This window comes from Podarcis liolepis (genome assembly GCF_965112155.1).
Source record: "Podarcis liolepis genome assembly, chromosome: 14".
NCBI lineage: Eukaryota > Metazoa > Chordata > Lepidosauria > Squamata > Lacertidae > Podarcis > Podarcis liolepis.
In genome coordinates, this window is record NC_139569.1 from 14,049,014 (window position 1) to 14,064,981 (window position 15,968).

General features: G+C 45.6%; 1 protein-coding gene across 1 annotated transcript; it reads right to left on the reverse strand.

Annotated features, from left to right (window-relative positions):
• Positions 1–2,084: 2,084 nt before the first annotated feature.
• Positions 2,085–15,216, reverse strand: ANKS4B (ankyrin repeat and sterile alpha motif domain containing 4B). The gene is made up of 2 exons (XM_083474457.1): positions 14,701–15,216; positions 2,085–4,376 (listed from the first exon to the last, which is right to left on the reverse strand). The coding sequence occupies exons 1-2, from the start codon at positions 14,862–14,864 to the stop codon at positions 3,293–3,295; spliced, it is 1,248 nt and encodes a 415-aa protein (XP_083330583.1). The 5' UTR covers positions 14,865–15,216; the 3' UTR covers positions 2,085–3,292.
• Between the last annotated feature and the right edge of the window lie 752 nt (positions 15,217–15,968).

Below are 15,968 nucleotides of genomic sequence, written 5' to 3' on the forward strand. Positions count from 1 at the left end.
TTGAAAACTTTGAAAAAAAAGAAAAGGTGTATGCCTGGTAGCCAATAGAATGTACACCAACACCCCCCCAAAAAAACCCCTTTATTTACTTCACAACATCACAATGCAAACACAGTATGTAATATCACTAAATTGTAACATACTGGCTATGCAGACTAAATTTGTCTCTCAAATACTAGTTACCCCGCAGCAATGAACAAAGGCAGGTTATTCAAAATACATCTCTTGTAACTGTCTTTCATCATCTGGACTTCAAGTTTGTCCCTTTGCATTTGATTGCATTCCAGAGACCTTGACTTTATTCATTCGTTTGTACACTTCATCACACCTAAGGCTGATCACCTTGCCTTCCTCCTCCTGGGGCTTCTGGGCTACAGCCAACTTGCAGAAGACCTGCAGATCAGGTGTAGAGCATATGCTCAGCATGTAGAAGGCTCCATATTAAGTTCTTGGCTCACCTGGCTACTATATCTGAGGCAACAGAGCTGGGAGAAGCTTCTGCCCGAGTCCAGGGGTCCAATTACCAGAGTCCTGGCCCAGATACCTTTTGTGACAGCTGTCTTAGCTATTGTTTCAAAAGGCCTGAGAACTCATCCCCACAGCTCCCTGCCTCTATGTCCCTCTGTACGGTAATTTTATACTTGCTGAAGAAGGCAGTCTGGCCCCCATCTTTCCAATGCTTTGTTTTCTGAGGTTGTCTGTTGTGATCCCAGGGTCTGACTCTCCATCTTTGGGGAGACCCTGTTAAGTGAAGAGACTTCTCTCATCAGAGGCGGTGCCAGCCATCCAGCCTGAGGTACAGCTCTACTTAACACTCAGTTTGAGGCTGCTTGTTGCTGAAGCAACATTTGAGCCTTGCTGCTCTGAGTCTCCAGCTTGAATTCCTCATGGAGCTGTCCAAGGTGCTATCTGCAACCAGAACTTCCGTGCTCTCTTGGGCTACATACACACTATACATTTAAAGCACCTGTCTTCCTCCCAAAGAATCATGAGAACTGTTGTTTGCTAAGAGTCCTGGGAATTGTAACTGAGGAGCAAACTACAACTCCCAGGATTCTTTAAGGGGAAGCCAGGCGCTTTAAATGCATTACATGTATGGTAGGGATGTGTCTTTGTTTTCCTTTGTCTTACCTTTTTTTGCATCACCAGAAGCAAGTATCTGTCTGTTTGCTTCTGCTTTGCATTGCTGGAAGCTGGACTCTGCCCTGCTTTGCCTTTTCTGCTTACCCATACCTGGAACATTTACAGTGGATGCTCGGGTTACGAACATGATCTGTGTGGGATGCACATTCGCAACCCGCAGCGTTCGCAACCCTTGTCTGCGCACGTGCGGGTTGCGATTCGGCGCTTCTGAGCATGCGCAAAGCACGATTTAGCGCTTCTGCGCATGCACAACTGCCGAAACCCAGAAGTAACCCGTTCTGGTACTTCCGGGTTTCGGCAGTCCGCAACCCGAAAAAACGCAACCTGAAGTGGCTGTAACCCGAGGTATGACTGTACTGTGATCTCACACCTGTTAGAATACTTCTGCTTCTGAAGACATTATTTGGACCAGAACATCAATCCTTTGCCACTCACATTCAGTGCTTGAATTAAACGGGGGCAGTGGGGGCCTATGTTCAGCGGTGAAGCAAGCCGATCAGGCACCATGGGTGGTGGGCGTGCCCTGTGCCGGGTGGCGGGGCCTCCAAGGAGTCTGCCTGCTTCCTCCCACTCAGCTGCCCTACAGCTGAGGGAGAGGTGGCGGGCGAACTGTTTGGGGCAGTGCAGAGCCTACGAGTGCTCAAACCCCCACGTCACTCCCAGGAGAGAAGCGTGGCTCGGGTGTGCTGCAGGCCCTGTGGTGAGTGCCGCCCGCCATTTTGTCACCCCCTCAGTGCTGACCCCCAGGGCGGCCTGTCCCCCCTTCCTCCGCCCCTGCCTGTGTTTTTGACTAAAATTAAGAAGTGTCATGGAGGGGGGTCTGTGGATTTCATTAAGCCTCCCTCCCCAATAATCAGAGCAACACCTGAGACCTCTGAGTGTTGATAGCATCAGAGTAAACAGACCAACTAGACAGACCAAATGACTTGGTATAAGGCAGCTTTGTAACTTCCAATTTTATTTGTCTGATATAAATCAGCGGTGGTTTCACCATCTTAAATATACTCCATGAGAACAAAGGCTGGTTATTACAGTGGCTGTCACATGGAATGACATCTCATTTTCATGTACTGGGAAGATATATCCTTGCTTTGTTTTAAAATGGGCTTCCCTAGGGAAGCTGTGCGCACTTGCTCAAAGAAGCAAATAACCTGAAACCTGCCAGCACACATCAATCAACCTACCTTTACCCTCTCTGTGTTGACTGAAATTATTTTAGCGGCTGCGTGGATGGTGTCATTTTAGAGTTTCATCACTAGGATTTGGAGAATACATAGATGTGCATGTTAACAAACACATTCACATTAGAATAGTCTGCATGGGAATGTGAGGACCCACCTGCACTAGACATTTAAAACAGTATCATACCACTTGAAACCATCATGGCTTCCCCCAAAGAATCATGGGGAGTGTAATCTGTTAAGTTAAGAGCTCGTAGGAGACCCCCCTATTCCTCTCACAGAGCTACAATTCCCTGATTTCCCTTGGAAGAAAGACTGAGTGTTAAACCACTCTGGAACTTGTACCACAAACATTCCTCTTCTCCCAGGCCTTTGGCTAATTAAACAATCTACAGCCTTTTGTTTTTGTTTGTTACTATGCTATCTAGCTTTGTGTTTTTGTGTTGTAAACCACCCTCTGGTCCTCGGATGAAGGGCAGCATAGAAATTTAATAAATAATAATATTAGCAATAATAATATGGGGTTCATTCACATGTATGACCTCCTTCTGCTCCTGTCTCTTCACGCGACGCTTTTCCATATAAAGATCACCTGTAGAAACCTTAATTGCTATTATGATCATGGAAGTGGTGGTACTCTGTCCCCTTGTAGAAACCAGTCCTATGCATGTATCTGAGCCACTAAAACAATCACCAACAGTTGAACCTGTTAAGTTGCACCACGGCTTCAAAAAGCTCAAATCCCCTGCTGTCTAGAATCTAAGCACATTGAACGAGGAAGCTGTGTCCCTTCAAACTGTTGCTGGACTGCAACTCCCTGGCCATGCTGAAGGGAGTTTGAGTCCAACAGATGAATGGTTATTGGTTCCTCACCCCTGATCTAACACCCTGCAGGGCGCAGTACCATTGCAACAGCTGCACCCTGCAGCGGTTTTGGTGGAGCTATTGCAACGCAGGAACTTCATGGTTTATAACTGCGTATCCCCAGCCTTGCCCGGGTTTGCTAGAGCCTGCATTCGTCTGTCAACTGCATGAAGGATTTTCTTCCTTGGGCCCAGCTGCATCTGAATGCTCCGCAGGTCTTCATCCGAGCAAAGCACGAGGGCCTCTAAATCAATGTTTTCCCTCATCAAGATGGGAAGGAATTCGTTCAGGTTCTGGGACGCCAAAAACACCTCCAGGGGGGTGGTCTCCACTTTCTCATCATCCCACCTGATTTCCTCTTCGATCCAAGATTCTTCCGGATTGTTCTCCGCATCTGCGTCACCACCATCATCTTCAGGCTCTTTGAACTGAAGCAACTCATTGGGCATTTTGAAGCTGATGCCTTCTTTCTCGAGCATCATTGCATCAAGGTTTTTGCCCATGGTGGGCAAGTTGTTTTTAAATACAATGTTGCCAAGACCCGGCCGGTGGAAGATGGACCTTTGGGCCAGCTCATCGTCATCTTCAGAAATGCCGTTTTTTCTTTGGAAGTCCTTGGTCAGGTCTTCCTCGTCTTCTTCATTGAACACATCCATCACGGCGGTTCGTCCGGCTGGGGTACCTCCCTCTTGGGGATTTGCTTCTTGACCATCCAGATTCTCCTCTTTCTTTTTCATCCTTCGCGTGAAGGTGTCTTTCATCTTTTGGGGCAGCGTGCCCAGTGAAGTGGATGCAAAGAAACTGGAGACTTTCGTCCTGGTGGCTGTCCCCCTCTTTGAGTGCATGGATCCTTTGCTGAAATTCCTGGCCATTTCGTGTTGATGTTTCTCCTGACGCAGTTCGCATTCGTGGATTTGCCTTTCTGCATTGCGCCGAGCCTGGGTCTTGAGCTGAGAGACTCTCTTGGGATTCTTGAGGTTCTGCTCAGTAGCGGCAGCGTCGAGGATCCGGACGCATTCATATTGGTTCCTGCTGGCAGCCACGTCCAGAGGAGAACGCATGTCATTATCCAGGGCAAAGATATTGGCGCCAAAATTGATTAAGAATGTTATGCAATGGACGTGGCCATTCGCGGCAGCGTGGTGGAGGGGAGTGTTCCCCCAAATGTCACACTTATCTGGGTTACCTCTGGAAAGAAACAAAACATGAAGGACTCAGACAATTGAACTCAACTCTGGAGTTTTCCAAAGGCAACATGATAAGGTAGAATGGATGGTACTACTTCAAACTACAGCTGGGAGCACCATTTTTGAATTATTCCCTGCAAGGCGAAAATTAGTACACCTAAGGAGACAGCTTCTAGGCCAGCGCATTCCTAGCTAAGCTACTTTTCTAAGTGTGGGGAATTTTTGCCACTTTATTCCCATTTTATTTTGTTGCAGAGCTGAAATTCCCAGAATTTCCTGGGAAGAGGGCTGGTTAAACCATTCCGGTCATTGCTTGGGAACAGCCCGGAAATATTTTGAAATAAAATTTTAAATATCTAGTTCAACACTACAATCAGCAGGTTCAACTCCACAATCACTGAGGGTTGTGTGGTTGTCATTGACTTGTGACAAGGCCTGTTTGGTGGTGGTTCCCTGTTTGTGAAATGCCCACCCTGGTGAGATGAGTCTTGCTACTGACTTTCAGGAGGAAGGGAAAAGCATTCCTGTTTGCCCAGGCATTTGATGGCTGAAGATGATTGATCCTGAGAACCCTGAGATCACAGGGTGACCAAATGTTTTTAACTCTTTTTAGAATGTTTTAACTGTAACTCTTTCAGCTGTTTTTAGAATGCTTGTTTTTAAAGTAGTTTTGCTGTAGATGTGTTTGCTCCTTGAAGAGGAAGGGCAAGCTATACATTCAATTACAATCTCTGTTTCCCTGACTTTGGCAATATGGGCAACCTTATCTGCAGGTTTCCCTCTCTGAATATAAATGGTTGAGACTTACATTCAGTGGCTGTATCCATGGCAGCCTCTTGTAAATTCAGTAAGAGGAAGCACATCCTGGCTCTATATACTTAACTTTAATGCTTTGCTATTGAATTCTGATAGAACTCATCTATTTCCCCCGAGCCCTTTGTTCTCCCAACTGTATTTGCTCTTGAGAAGTTTTTCAAACATTTGCACAGAAGGCATTACTTGTCTTCAACTGGAGCTGAATATATACCACATATTCAGAGCGTATCCCAGACCCCTCAACTGTCCCGATAAAATCAGAACGTCTTGTTTTGGGGTGCCACAGCAAAAGTAGTTTCTTTCCCAAATAGGTTTTATCTTAATAGCAAACACAATAAATAAAGAGTTCACTTGTAATACATCAGTGGTTCAGTGCTCATTTCTTCTCTTTCCAAAATAGATTTTATCTTGAACAATTGCAAACATAGTAATAGAGAATCCACTTGTGATATACCAGTGGTTCCGTGTTTGGACGTAGTTCCGGTAATCCGATGTTTTGTTGCTAAAGAGCTTAGTCATCAAACCTTGTAGTAAGTAATATACAATATGTAAATGACTTAAAGCAGGGGTATATCTATCCCCATCGGCATGTTTCCATCGGGAGGAGCATAAAAAGAGGATGATGTCCTTCAGTTTGTTAAAGGAGGTTTAACAAACTAAAGGACATCATCCTCTTTCTGTTTTGGGAAAGAAACTATTTGCCATTTTTATGGATGTTTATTGTTTGTTTACAGATAGTTGCCTTGGTGATATTATCTTGTGTCAATTGCAGTAGTCATTGTATCACCATCCTGTTCATTGTTTTATTGTAAATACTCAGGCAGGCAGGCAGACAGACAGACAGACAGACAGACAGACAGCATCAGTAAATACTGTTTGTCCCAAAGCTTCAGCTCTCTGCCTATCCTCAGCCTGGCTCAAAATGATCCCCTGTGCTTTACACACACACACCCCGGTCTGAAACATCCTCTGCTTGGATGCAGGGGAAGATCTCCCCCTTGTCAGGAATTTTCCAGTCATTCAAAAGGCAGCTATTGATAGCAATCTGACAATCTTCTGGACAAAGGAGACACGTGCAACTATTTGGGTAAACTCCTGTCTGACTGCTTTAGCAGACTTTTGCCCAGACCCCAATCTTGCAATCATACAATTGCAGAGTCACCGAACTGGAAAGAACACTCAATGCCATCACATCTACCTTCCCTAGCTCGCCACAGGGGATTGCATCCTGCCAAGTTCTGCTCAGTGCAACCCACTTATATTAATAGGCCTCAGTTGGTCATTCTCATTCATTTTAATGGGTTTCTCTGAGTAGAATTTAGTGGGATGCCACCTATAATCGGGGGTCAGGCAACATAGGTATGTATACTAGTTTAACTGTCCTTCCCTCTTATGGGGTGGTGTTATTGGTTTGTTTTGCTTTCGTTCTTGATTTTATAATGCATTTTGTGTTTATGTTCTGGAACCATAGTGTGCAAGTTACGTGCTAATTTCAGTGTTATTTGCTTCAAAACAACAACAACAAAAAACAACCACACACACACATACCCCACCTGCAAATAATATGGAAATGGTTGCTAAACTTGTGCAGGTATTCCACTATAATTTCAGAAGTGCCTTTTATGTTGTGTTTGTGCTCAAATACAATGAGCACAAGTGTTTGTGCTCAAATGTAATGTGGAATTAACAGTTAGGGAAAGGTCGTGAAAGTGCCATGTGGATGCTGCCTAAGCAACTCAGGGCAAAGTACATTGTTATTGCAATACAATATAATGCAATTCAAGAAACAGAAGCAATAAAACTGCAATTGCAAATCACCTAGCGCAGAGTACTGCAGTTGCTACAACAGGCAGAAAAATGATTAAGTGCTCCACCAAAACTCTCAACAATGTTCAAGTGCTCTGTAGAGGAAAGCAGTTGGGGAATTGCTGAACTAAATCGTTTTAAGAGAACTGATCTTGTGTAAGGCATCAGAGACACAGTCACACTTGGCTGGGAAGAAAGTTTCATAGAACTCAGTGGGATTAACTTCTGAGTAGATTTATACTGCATCATGTTGTAAGCTACAAATACCACAACCCACGGTTTGGATCTTGCTTCTGCCATGAACTCACTAGGCAAGCCACTCTCTGAGCAATATGGGTGACAATAATACTACCTGACAGGGTTGTTGTAAGGATTGCAGCTAGATAATGCACATGAAGCATGTGAACACTTGAAAGCACTACACAGATGCTAAGTATTATTTCTAATTAGCTTTGATTCTTTGTATGCAGGCATAGGGCTACTATATAGCTTCTCATGAGTTTACCCATAACTGGGTTAAGATAAACTGTTAAAATCTCATTTTACGCCTATTGACGTCAGTGAAATTAAGGGCCTGTCTGTGCAAATAGGTTTCCCTGCAGTCAAGGTCACGGTGATTCAATGTTCTCCAACATAAGCTGCAGGGCATCTGTTGTCTTATACCAAAGGGTTTTATATAAAATCCAAACCAGGCACAAACTTTTATTGAGTTTGTCTCTTAGATAATTTAATGTGATCAGTCACAAGTCAGGAAGATGACCCATTTTTTAAATGATAGTTTCGCTTGTTGAGATTTAGGATTTGCCTTTGTGATGGAGAACAAAGGCTTTGGGGGTGCCAGATTCCCCATAATTCCTGGATTTAGTAAATGTTAGAATTTAATCAAGCCCCCAGAATCCCCAGCTCCAGCTGGGATTCAATTGCCGGAACAGCCAGGTCAGCATGAAAATGGCCACTAAGTATGAGTCACTAATTTAACAAAAGCAAGGTGATAAGACATTAAGATGGCTCTAGGGAGAGTAATGACTGGTTTCTGCTGGCATCCAAGACTGTGGCCATGGAAGAAGCAAAACCACCTTGGTGTGTTAATGCTGTGAGCCCCTCCATCATAGGCTCAGGGTGTGTGTGTGTGTGTGTGTGTGTGTGTGTGTGCAAATAAACCATACATCCTAAAGACAGCACAGTCTCCGCTGTGCCTCATTTCCAAAAGGAAACATGAGCCATGGGTGAACGCCTGGAGCCCCTGGAATCTTGCACTGCTCAGAGATTGGGGTGGCATGCAATATTATTTTGATAATCTAGCTCATTGCTGTCTACACTAAGGGCTCATCCAGACTTCCTTTTGTGCCACTTTTCTTAGGCTTTAAAGCTCCATGTCTGAGCAGTGGCTTTTTTTTGTTTGTTTTTGTCCTGGGGTTTTCCCAGGGAAACCTGCCTTTGTCTGGATGAGGGCTGAGTTACAGTGGCTCTTCAGGTTTTGAGGGAGTCTCTCCCAGCCCTACCTGGAGATACTGGGGATGGTACCTGGGACCTTCTGCATGCAAAGCATGCTCTGCCACTTGGCGATGGCCTTTCCTCAAAATGTTATTTTGCACTGAAGAGTGGATTCCAATTCCTGCTGCTCTCCAATGGACCACTTGACATTTACTGACCACGTCATGATATTTCCGCCTCTTGCAGTCATTGTAATGCACTGTGCTAGACACTACATGGTTTTAAACTGCATTTTAACAGGCTCACCATGGACCACCTGAATGACCTGTGTATCTGAAGAAGTGTGCATGCACACGAAAGCTCATACCAAGAACTAACTTAGTTGGTCTTTAAGGTGCTACTGGAAGGAATTTTTTTATTTTGACTATGGCAGACCAACACGGCTACCTATCTGCACCTGAATGACGTTTGCAGACCACTGGTGGTCCATAGACCGCAGTTTGGGAATCCCTGGCATAGGGGAACATTTCATCATGTGACATCCCGCCCAACCAGTTCAAAGTGGTATAGCCCAAGCAGGCTATATAGATTGACCACCTCAGTAATGACAAGCCTTGGTTCCTTTTTTCATTAGTGAAGTCTGTGGAGTGATAATTCATTTTACTAGGCTGTAAATTTAGGATAAGCAATTGTACTGTTTAAAGGTTGCTTTTATGGGCAATAAAACATAGCATATGAAAGAGCAAGCCACACCCCAAACCAGGAACTAAGAAATGCTTTATCTTCCTATACTTGAAGTTTGCCTTCTGTTCTAACACTCTAAGCCAGCAGTGAGGAATTGAGGGCCACATTCTGTTCTGAACAACTTTCTGGGGCCAACATGCCAAATGAGCTTTTACTGATAAGCATAACAGGAGTTGGACTTCCTGGGATTTGTATTCTGCTCCTAATGTCATCTGCTTAGGAACTGGGAAGGAGACAAGTTCCCTCCCCATATAAAAAAGAGGAATTGAACCTATTAGAAGCTTAGTTTTTATCTGACCCTGTTGCTGTAGAGAATGTTTTCCTGTAAGCATACCTGCTTTCCATCAGAGAATTTGGAGTTCTCTTTTTCTGAGACTCTCCAGTGATCACTGATTGTATGTGCACAAATAAAGCTTACATGCAGCTGAAGATGTATTTTCCTGCATACATTTTAAAATGCACAACAGCACTGACAGGTGGATTCAGAGGCAAAAAGCAGGTGGATCTACACATGTGAGGGCATACCATACATTTAAAACACATTCAACACACAAGATTCTTGGGAACTGAATTTTGGGAACTGAATTTTGTCAGAGGGGCTGGGAACTGGAGCTCTGTGAGAGCAAAACTACAGTTCTTGTGATTCTTTTTTTTTTTTCCGTAGGAGGGATCATGTTCTTTAAATGTGCATCTGATGTCCTTTAAATGGATCTGCCGTTGCTTTTGCATTGTGAACTGCATTGCGGATGAGCAAGAGTCATATTTCTAACTAGGCAAGCAAGAGGCACTGTTACAATTCAAGGGCACATTCCAGCCTGACAAAATTACGTCAGGAGGACGCAAAGCAGGACAAGTGAGGCTTGTGGTTGGGTGGGGAAGTTGTGGCCTGAGGACAGTCCCAAGTGCTGGACAGAGGGGTACATTTGTCCCCAGTGGGCTGTCAAATTTCAGTGACACAATGTGCAACATTTGGTGCCTCCCACCTCTCATCCTCTGTTCCAGTGTTTCCCAACCTTTTTTGGGCAAAGGCACACTTGTTTCATGAAAAAAATCTCGAGGCACACCACCATTACAGCCCCGTGACGTCAGCGCGCAGCGTCACGCCGGGAGGGACGCACGAAAGTGTAAGTTTCAATTTTTTTCCCTCCCCCTTGCCTTCCTTCTGTGCCAACCGCCAAAAAGCCAAGAATCGCGGGACTGCCGGCAGAGGGGGGGAGGGCGAGCGGAGGCAGCGGCGAGCCCCGTTCCTCCCCATCCGCCCCATTCCGTGCAAGGAGCGCGAACAGGTGTGAGAAGGGGGTCAAACCTGCGGGTCGGCGCCGGGGAACCTTCAAGCTTTGGGGGTGGGGGGGGGAAGGAGGCAGCAAAGCGAGGCAGGAAGGAGAGCGCGGCTTGGCTGGGTGAGCTTTGGCAGGGGCAGGGAATGAGAGCCGCGAGGCCGGCGCTGCGGACGGAGGCGCTGCCCGCCGAGCTCGCAGGCAGCCAGGCAGGCAGACGGCGAGAGCCCCGCGCTGGGCGGCCTCTCCTCGCCGCCGCTGCCCCGCCTCTCGCCGCCCGACTTGCCCACCTCCCTCCAGGCAACATCTCGCGGCACACTAGTGTGCCGCGGAACAGTGGTTGAAAAACACTGCTCTGTTCTACACTGCACTGTTGTGGCGCCCCCTCAGCACAACACCCCTCAGCACAACACTGCAGGTGAACCAGTCACACTACCCTAAAACTGCCTCTGTTGCCTCCTAGGCTTGAGCCTCCCTCGCTTTATGCATTATTTCAGCATAGCTCAAAGCAGTCTTTTATTCTACACAGACACACACACCCCAGTACTGCGGCCCTCAGTCAATATCCTTATTGGATTTGAAATTGTTTTTATACATGTAACTTCTTAATCTGTTTTTGTATGCATAACAGTTTTTAACTGTTTTATACAGTGGTACCTTGAGTTAAGTACTTAATTCGTTCCAGAGGTCCGTACTTAACCTGAAACTGTTCTTAACCTGAAGCACCACTTTAGCTAATGGGGCCTCCTGCTGCCGCCGCGCCACTGGAGCACAATTTCTGTTCTCATCCTGAAGCAAAGTTCTTAACCTGAAGCACTATTTCTGGGTTAGCAGAGTCTGTAACCTGAAGCGTATGTAACCTGAAGCGTATGTAACCCGAGGTACCACTGTATATGCAATTGTTTCATACAGATTTTTATTGGGTTGTGAAATTGCTTTGAGATGCCTCATAGGAGGCAATTCATAAATGAAATAAATAACAATAATGTATTTTACGAGTATTTTAAAAACTGGGGCTAACACATAAAAAGGAAGCTGGAGGGTTCCTTTCTTGGTGATGCAGCAATAAACCTGTTAGCACATTTGCAAAGCTAAGCAGGGTCTGGTATGGTTTCAAATGGGATGGGAGACCATGTGTTGAGATTCCTGCATTGCTGGGGGTTGGACTACATGACCCTTGGGGTCCACGCCAACTCATACTATCACTTCCTCCTTGTTGATACTTATCCTCCTCATTGGGCCCGTTGAACAATTCAACATGTGTCCAAAAATCTACATTCATCTCCCCCGTTCAGACAGCCCTTCATTGTGGAAGTTCAAGAGAGCAGTTCAACGCACTGACGCAGATTCCAACCCTAGCAGATTGAAAGAGATGAATACAGGCTACAAAGCAGTGGTTGAGGTACCTTTGTGTGAATCTAATTAGAAGAAGATTGCTTCTTAACTGGATTTCGATCACCTATGCCTCCCACAAACGCATGTCAGTGCTAAAGGCATTATTGCAGGTACTCTCTCTCTCTCTCTCTGTATGTATGTATGTGTATATATATATATATATATATATATATATATATATATATATATTTGCTTTCGTAGATTTTCACGGGTACAGGAATGCAGGTTTTGGTGTCTTCGGGTGTCTTCCCGTGTAAGAGTTGGGGTGTCTAGGCGACGTTTCGACGAGGTCTCACTCGTCATCTTCAGGCTGGTGCTTTCGGCTTCTTGTTACTGGAACAGAGCCAACAGAGCTCTGTTCCAGTAACAAGAAGCCGAAAGCACCAGCCTGAAGATGACGAGTGAGACCTCGTCGAAACGTCGCCTAGACACCCCAACTCTTACACGGGAAGACACCCGAAGACACCAAAACCTATATATATATATATATATATATATATATATATATATATATATAGATAGCCTGGTTCAATTCTGTTCAATCCATTTCCAAGTCTACAAGCAATTTTGAGTCTACAGAAATTATTGTCTTCCTTGTTCTGAATTCTTTGGGCTGGAAACCTCTGAGTTAAACAGATTTCCTTGTTGGGAGCATTCCTTCCAGTGTTCAGGAGGAAGGCTCACCACATACACCCCACTTTCTCCTAGCCATGGTTCTGGTGTGGCCCAGGATAGCTCAGTTGGTTAGAGCTTGGTGCTGATAATGCTAAAGTCACAGGTTTGATCCCCGGATGGTTGCAGATTCCTGCATTGCAGAGGATTGGACTAGATGAAGAATAGGGTCCTTTCCAACTCTATGTTTCTAGGAACCTGCCTTTCTGAGTCAGATCATGGGACCATCTAGCAGTGTTTTGTCTACATAGACTGTGTGCAGGGTTCTCCAAGGTTCCAGGTAGGATTCAACTGGTGTCAGAGACCTGGCCGGCAGAGAGGAGTCTCCAGAGGGGGAGGAAGAGGCAGAGGAAAACAGGAACTTGATTCTTTTACACAACAAAAGTGAGATAAGCCCTTCTCGGTTTTTGCAGCAGCACGGAGATGCAGGAGCAAGAGGCAGGTGGTAGGAGGGGGTTGGATTCAGCTCCAGAGGAGGAATTGGCTGCACCTGAGTCTCCAAGAAGTAGGAGGCAGAGCAAGCGATTAGAACAAAAGAAGACCAGCAGGAAGCAGAGGAGGACCATGGCGTATATCTGGCCTTGGGAGGTGCCGGAAGCCAGTTGAATCAACTGACTCAGACACTGAGGAATGAGTTGTGGGAACTCGGACTGCTGAAAGTCTGTTATTGCTAAATACCTCAATTAGTAAAACTGCCAGCATTGCGTGTCTTGTGTGACAGAAGTGCTAAACCTGACAACTGGGGAACTGCACCAGAGACCTTCTGGATGCAAAGCAGATGCATTACCACTGAGCTATGGCCCTTTCTTCTAGTCTTCTTCAGTATTTCTGCATGCACCCTGGCTCTACAAAATGATGCCTTCTTTCCTCAAGGGTCAGGATGGTTAGGCATGTGTTGAGTGCCCACACCCCTGCAGGAAGTCCACCGAGAACCTGGGACCTGCTCTGGTTATTGTGGAGTTGGAAAAGGTTCAGGAAAAAAAGGGCAAAATGATCAAGAGGTGGAGCGAATCCATCTACAAGCAGAGCTTACAGCGTTTGGGGATTTTAAGCTTAGAGAAAAGGAGAATAAGAGGTGACCTGAAGGAAGCTTATAAAATTATGCATGAAATGGGAGAAAGTGGATGGCGAAAAGTGTATCTCCCTACCTCCTAACCCCAGACTTCATGGACATCTCATGAAGCCGAAGATTGGAAGATCCAGGACAGATGAACAGAAGTCCTTATTCACACAGTGATAAGTTAAACACAGAATTCAAACCCACAGGAAGCCCATGATGGCCACCAACTTGGATTGCTTTATAAGAGAATTAGAGAAATTAATGGAGCACACAAATACCAGTGGCCACTAGTCATGGTGGCTATGGTCTGCTTCCACGATCAGAAATAGTAATGCCTTTGAATACCAGCAAATGGAAACCACTGAAGGAGGGAGTGTTATTGACATCTGGTTGGTCACTGTGAGAACAGGATGCTGGACTCAGTGGGTCATTGGCCTTACCCAGCAGGCTTTACTTAGGTTGCTGCTGTTATTATTTAATAAATTTACATCCCACCCTTCCTTCCAAAGGAGCCCACAGTGGCAAACATGTAAATGATGAAAGAATACAATTAAACACTCCTAAAGACAGTTTACCTTCTAAAAGGATCACCAGCTCTCAGAACTGATAATTCCAAGGTTGCTAAGAATCTTTCATCCATCAAATGCCTGGGTAAATAGGATTTTTGTTAAAAAAAAGAAATTCCCCCCAGAAGTGCTTAATGAGGGAAACAGATACACCTCAGTAGAGAGGGCATTCCACAAATGAGGAACCACCACTAAAAAGGCTCTGCCATGGCTTCCACCACCAAGCAGGTAGCCCAAACTGACAGCACCACCAACACGCTCCTTTATGTCTTAAACACAAGGCAAAAAGTTGCATCTTACTAGGTTCGACTCACACTAGAATCACTGAAATCAAGGCCCATTAATTTCAATAGGTCTGCTCTGTGTAGGACTAGCATGGGATACAACTTCAGGGTGGGGTTTCTTTCTTCCCCTCCTCATCCCCTGAAATCTGATCAGCTCTAAAACAAAGAACCTATTGCCTGTTATCCCATCCCTCTCCCTGCAGGTTTTAGGATTTTAAAAAACAAACAAACCACACACATTGTGGCATCTATGAAAGCCTGCTGAATTTACCCTCTTCGGCAGATTATTTCCATAGCCTCCAGGTTGCCATGGTAAGCCACCAGCAAGGTCGGTGTCATCCCATCCGCGTCTGAGGTGTTCAGGTCTTTTCTGGTGGCTTCTCTGAGCAGGTCCAGATTGCCGTCGGCAGCTGCCTGGTGGTACCGGGTGGACATCTTCCCCGCTGGTAGGATCCGTCTGAGGCAGAATCCCCCTCACACAGTGTAGCCGTTGGATTCAATGGCTGAATGCTTCCGGAAACACAGCTAGTTAATTAATAGCCGCAGGCAGCAGGGCGGTGAGATAAAAAAATGAGGAAGCAAAGGTCACTCCTGTTTGCATCGTTCTTGAAAATGTCATCTCCTCAGTCATAACCTTGAGGGACGTTCACTGTAGTTCTCACAATGCCCAAATGCCTGTGCAGAGTAAGGGCACCCCATCCAACTCCATTTTATTCAGCATTTGACAAGGGAAAATAGGCCTATTTGTGTTATAAATGAAGGCCTCTCCTAACAAAGGAAGCTGCCTTATACTGAGGCTACGTACATCCACACAGCATATTTAAAGCGGTATTATACCACTTTAAATGCTCACGGCTTCCCCCAAAGTTGTGAGGAGACTCCTGCTCCCCTCCCAGAGTTACAGTTCTCTGAGTGGTTCAACAGTACAGTGGTACCTCAGGTTAAGAACTTAATTCATTCTGGAGGGCCATTCTTAACCTGAAACTGTTCTTAACCTGAAGCACCACTTTAGCTAATGGGGCCTCCCGCTGCCGCCGTGCCACTGCTGCGTGATTTCTGTTCTCATCCTGAAGCAAAGTTCTTAACCCAAGGTACTATTTCTGGGTTAGCGGAGTCTGTAACCTGAAGCATCTGTAACCCAAGGTACCACTGTATACCTGTCAACTGTTCTGGGGGGGAAACGGGACATCCCGCTTTCAAACACAAGATCGTGTCGGCCATTTTGGGTGCTGTGATCTCTCCCAAAGTTGAGGGGAATTTCCATTCAAATGGTTGTGTGTACCACATCATGGGATTAATTATACAGGGTGAGGCTTATCTGCTACCCCCCCCCCCAATATTTTATTCAGGTTGGCACCCTTGGCTAGGAGGGCTGTGTTGCAACATCCTGTGTTACAACTGAATATATCGAGTGACCAGCAGCAGGGCGGGAGGTTTATATCAGTTTTTTGGCCTGTTATAAGAAAACCAGCCAGAAGAAGAAGAGGAAGAAGAGGAGGAGGAGGAGGAGACTTAATGCCTAAAGAGTCACACTGTCGG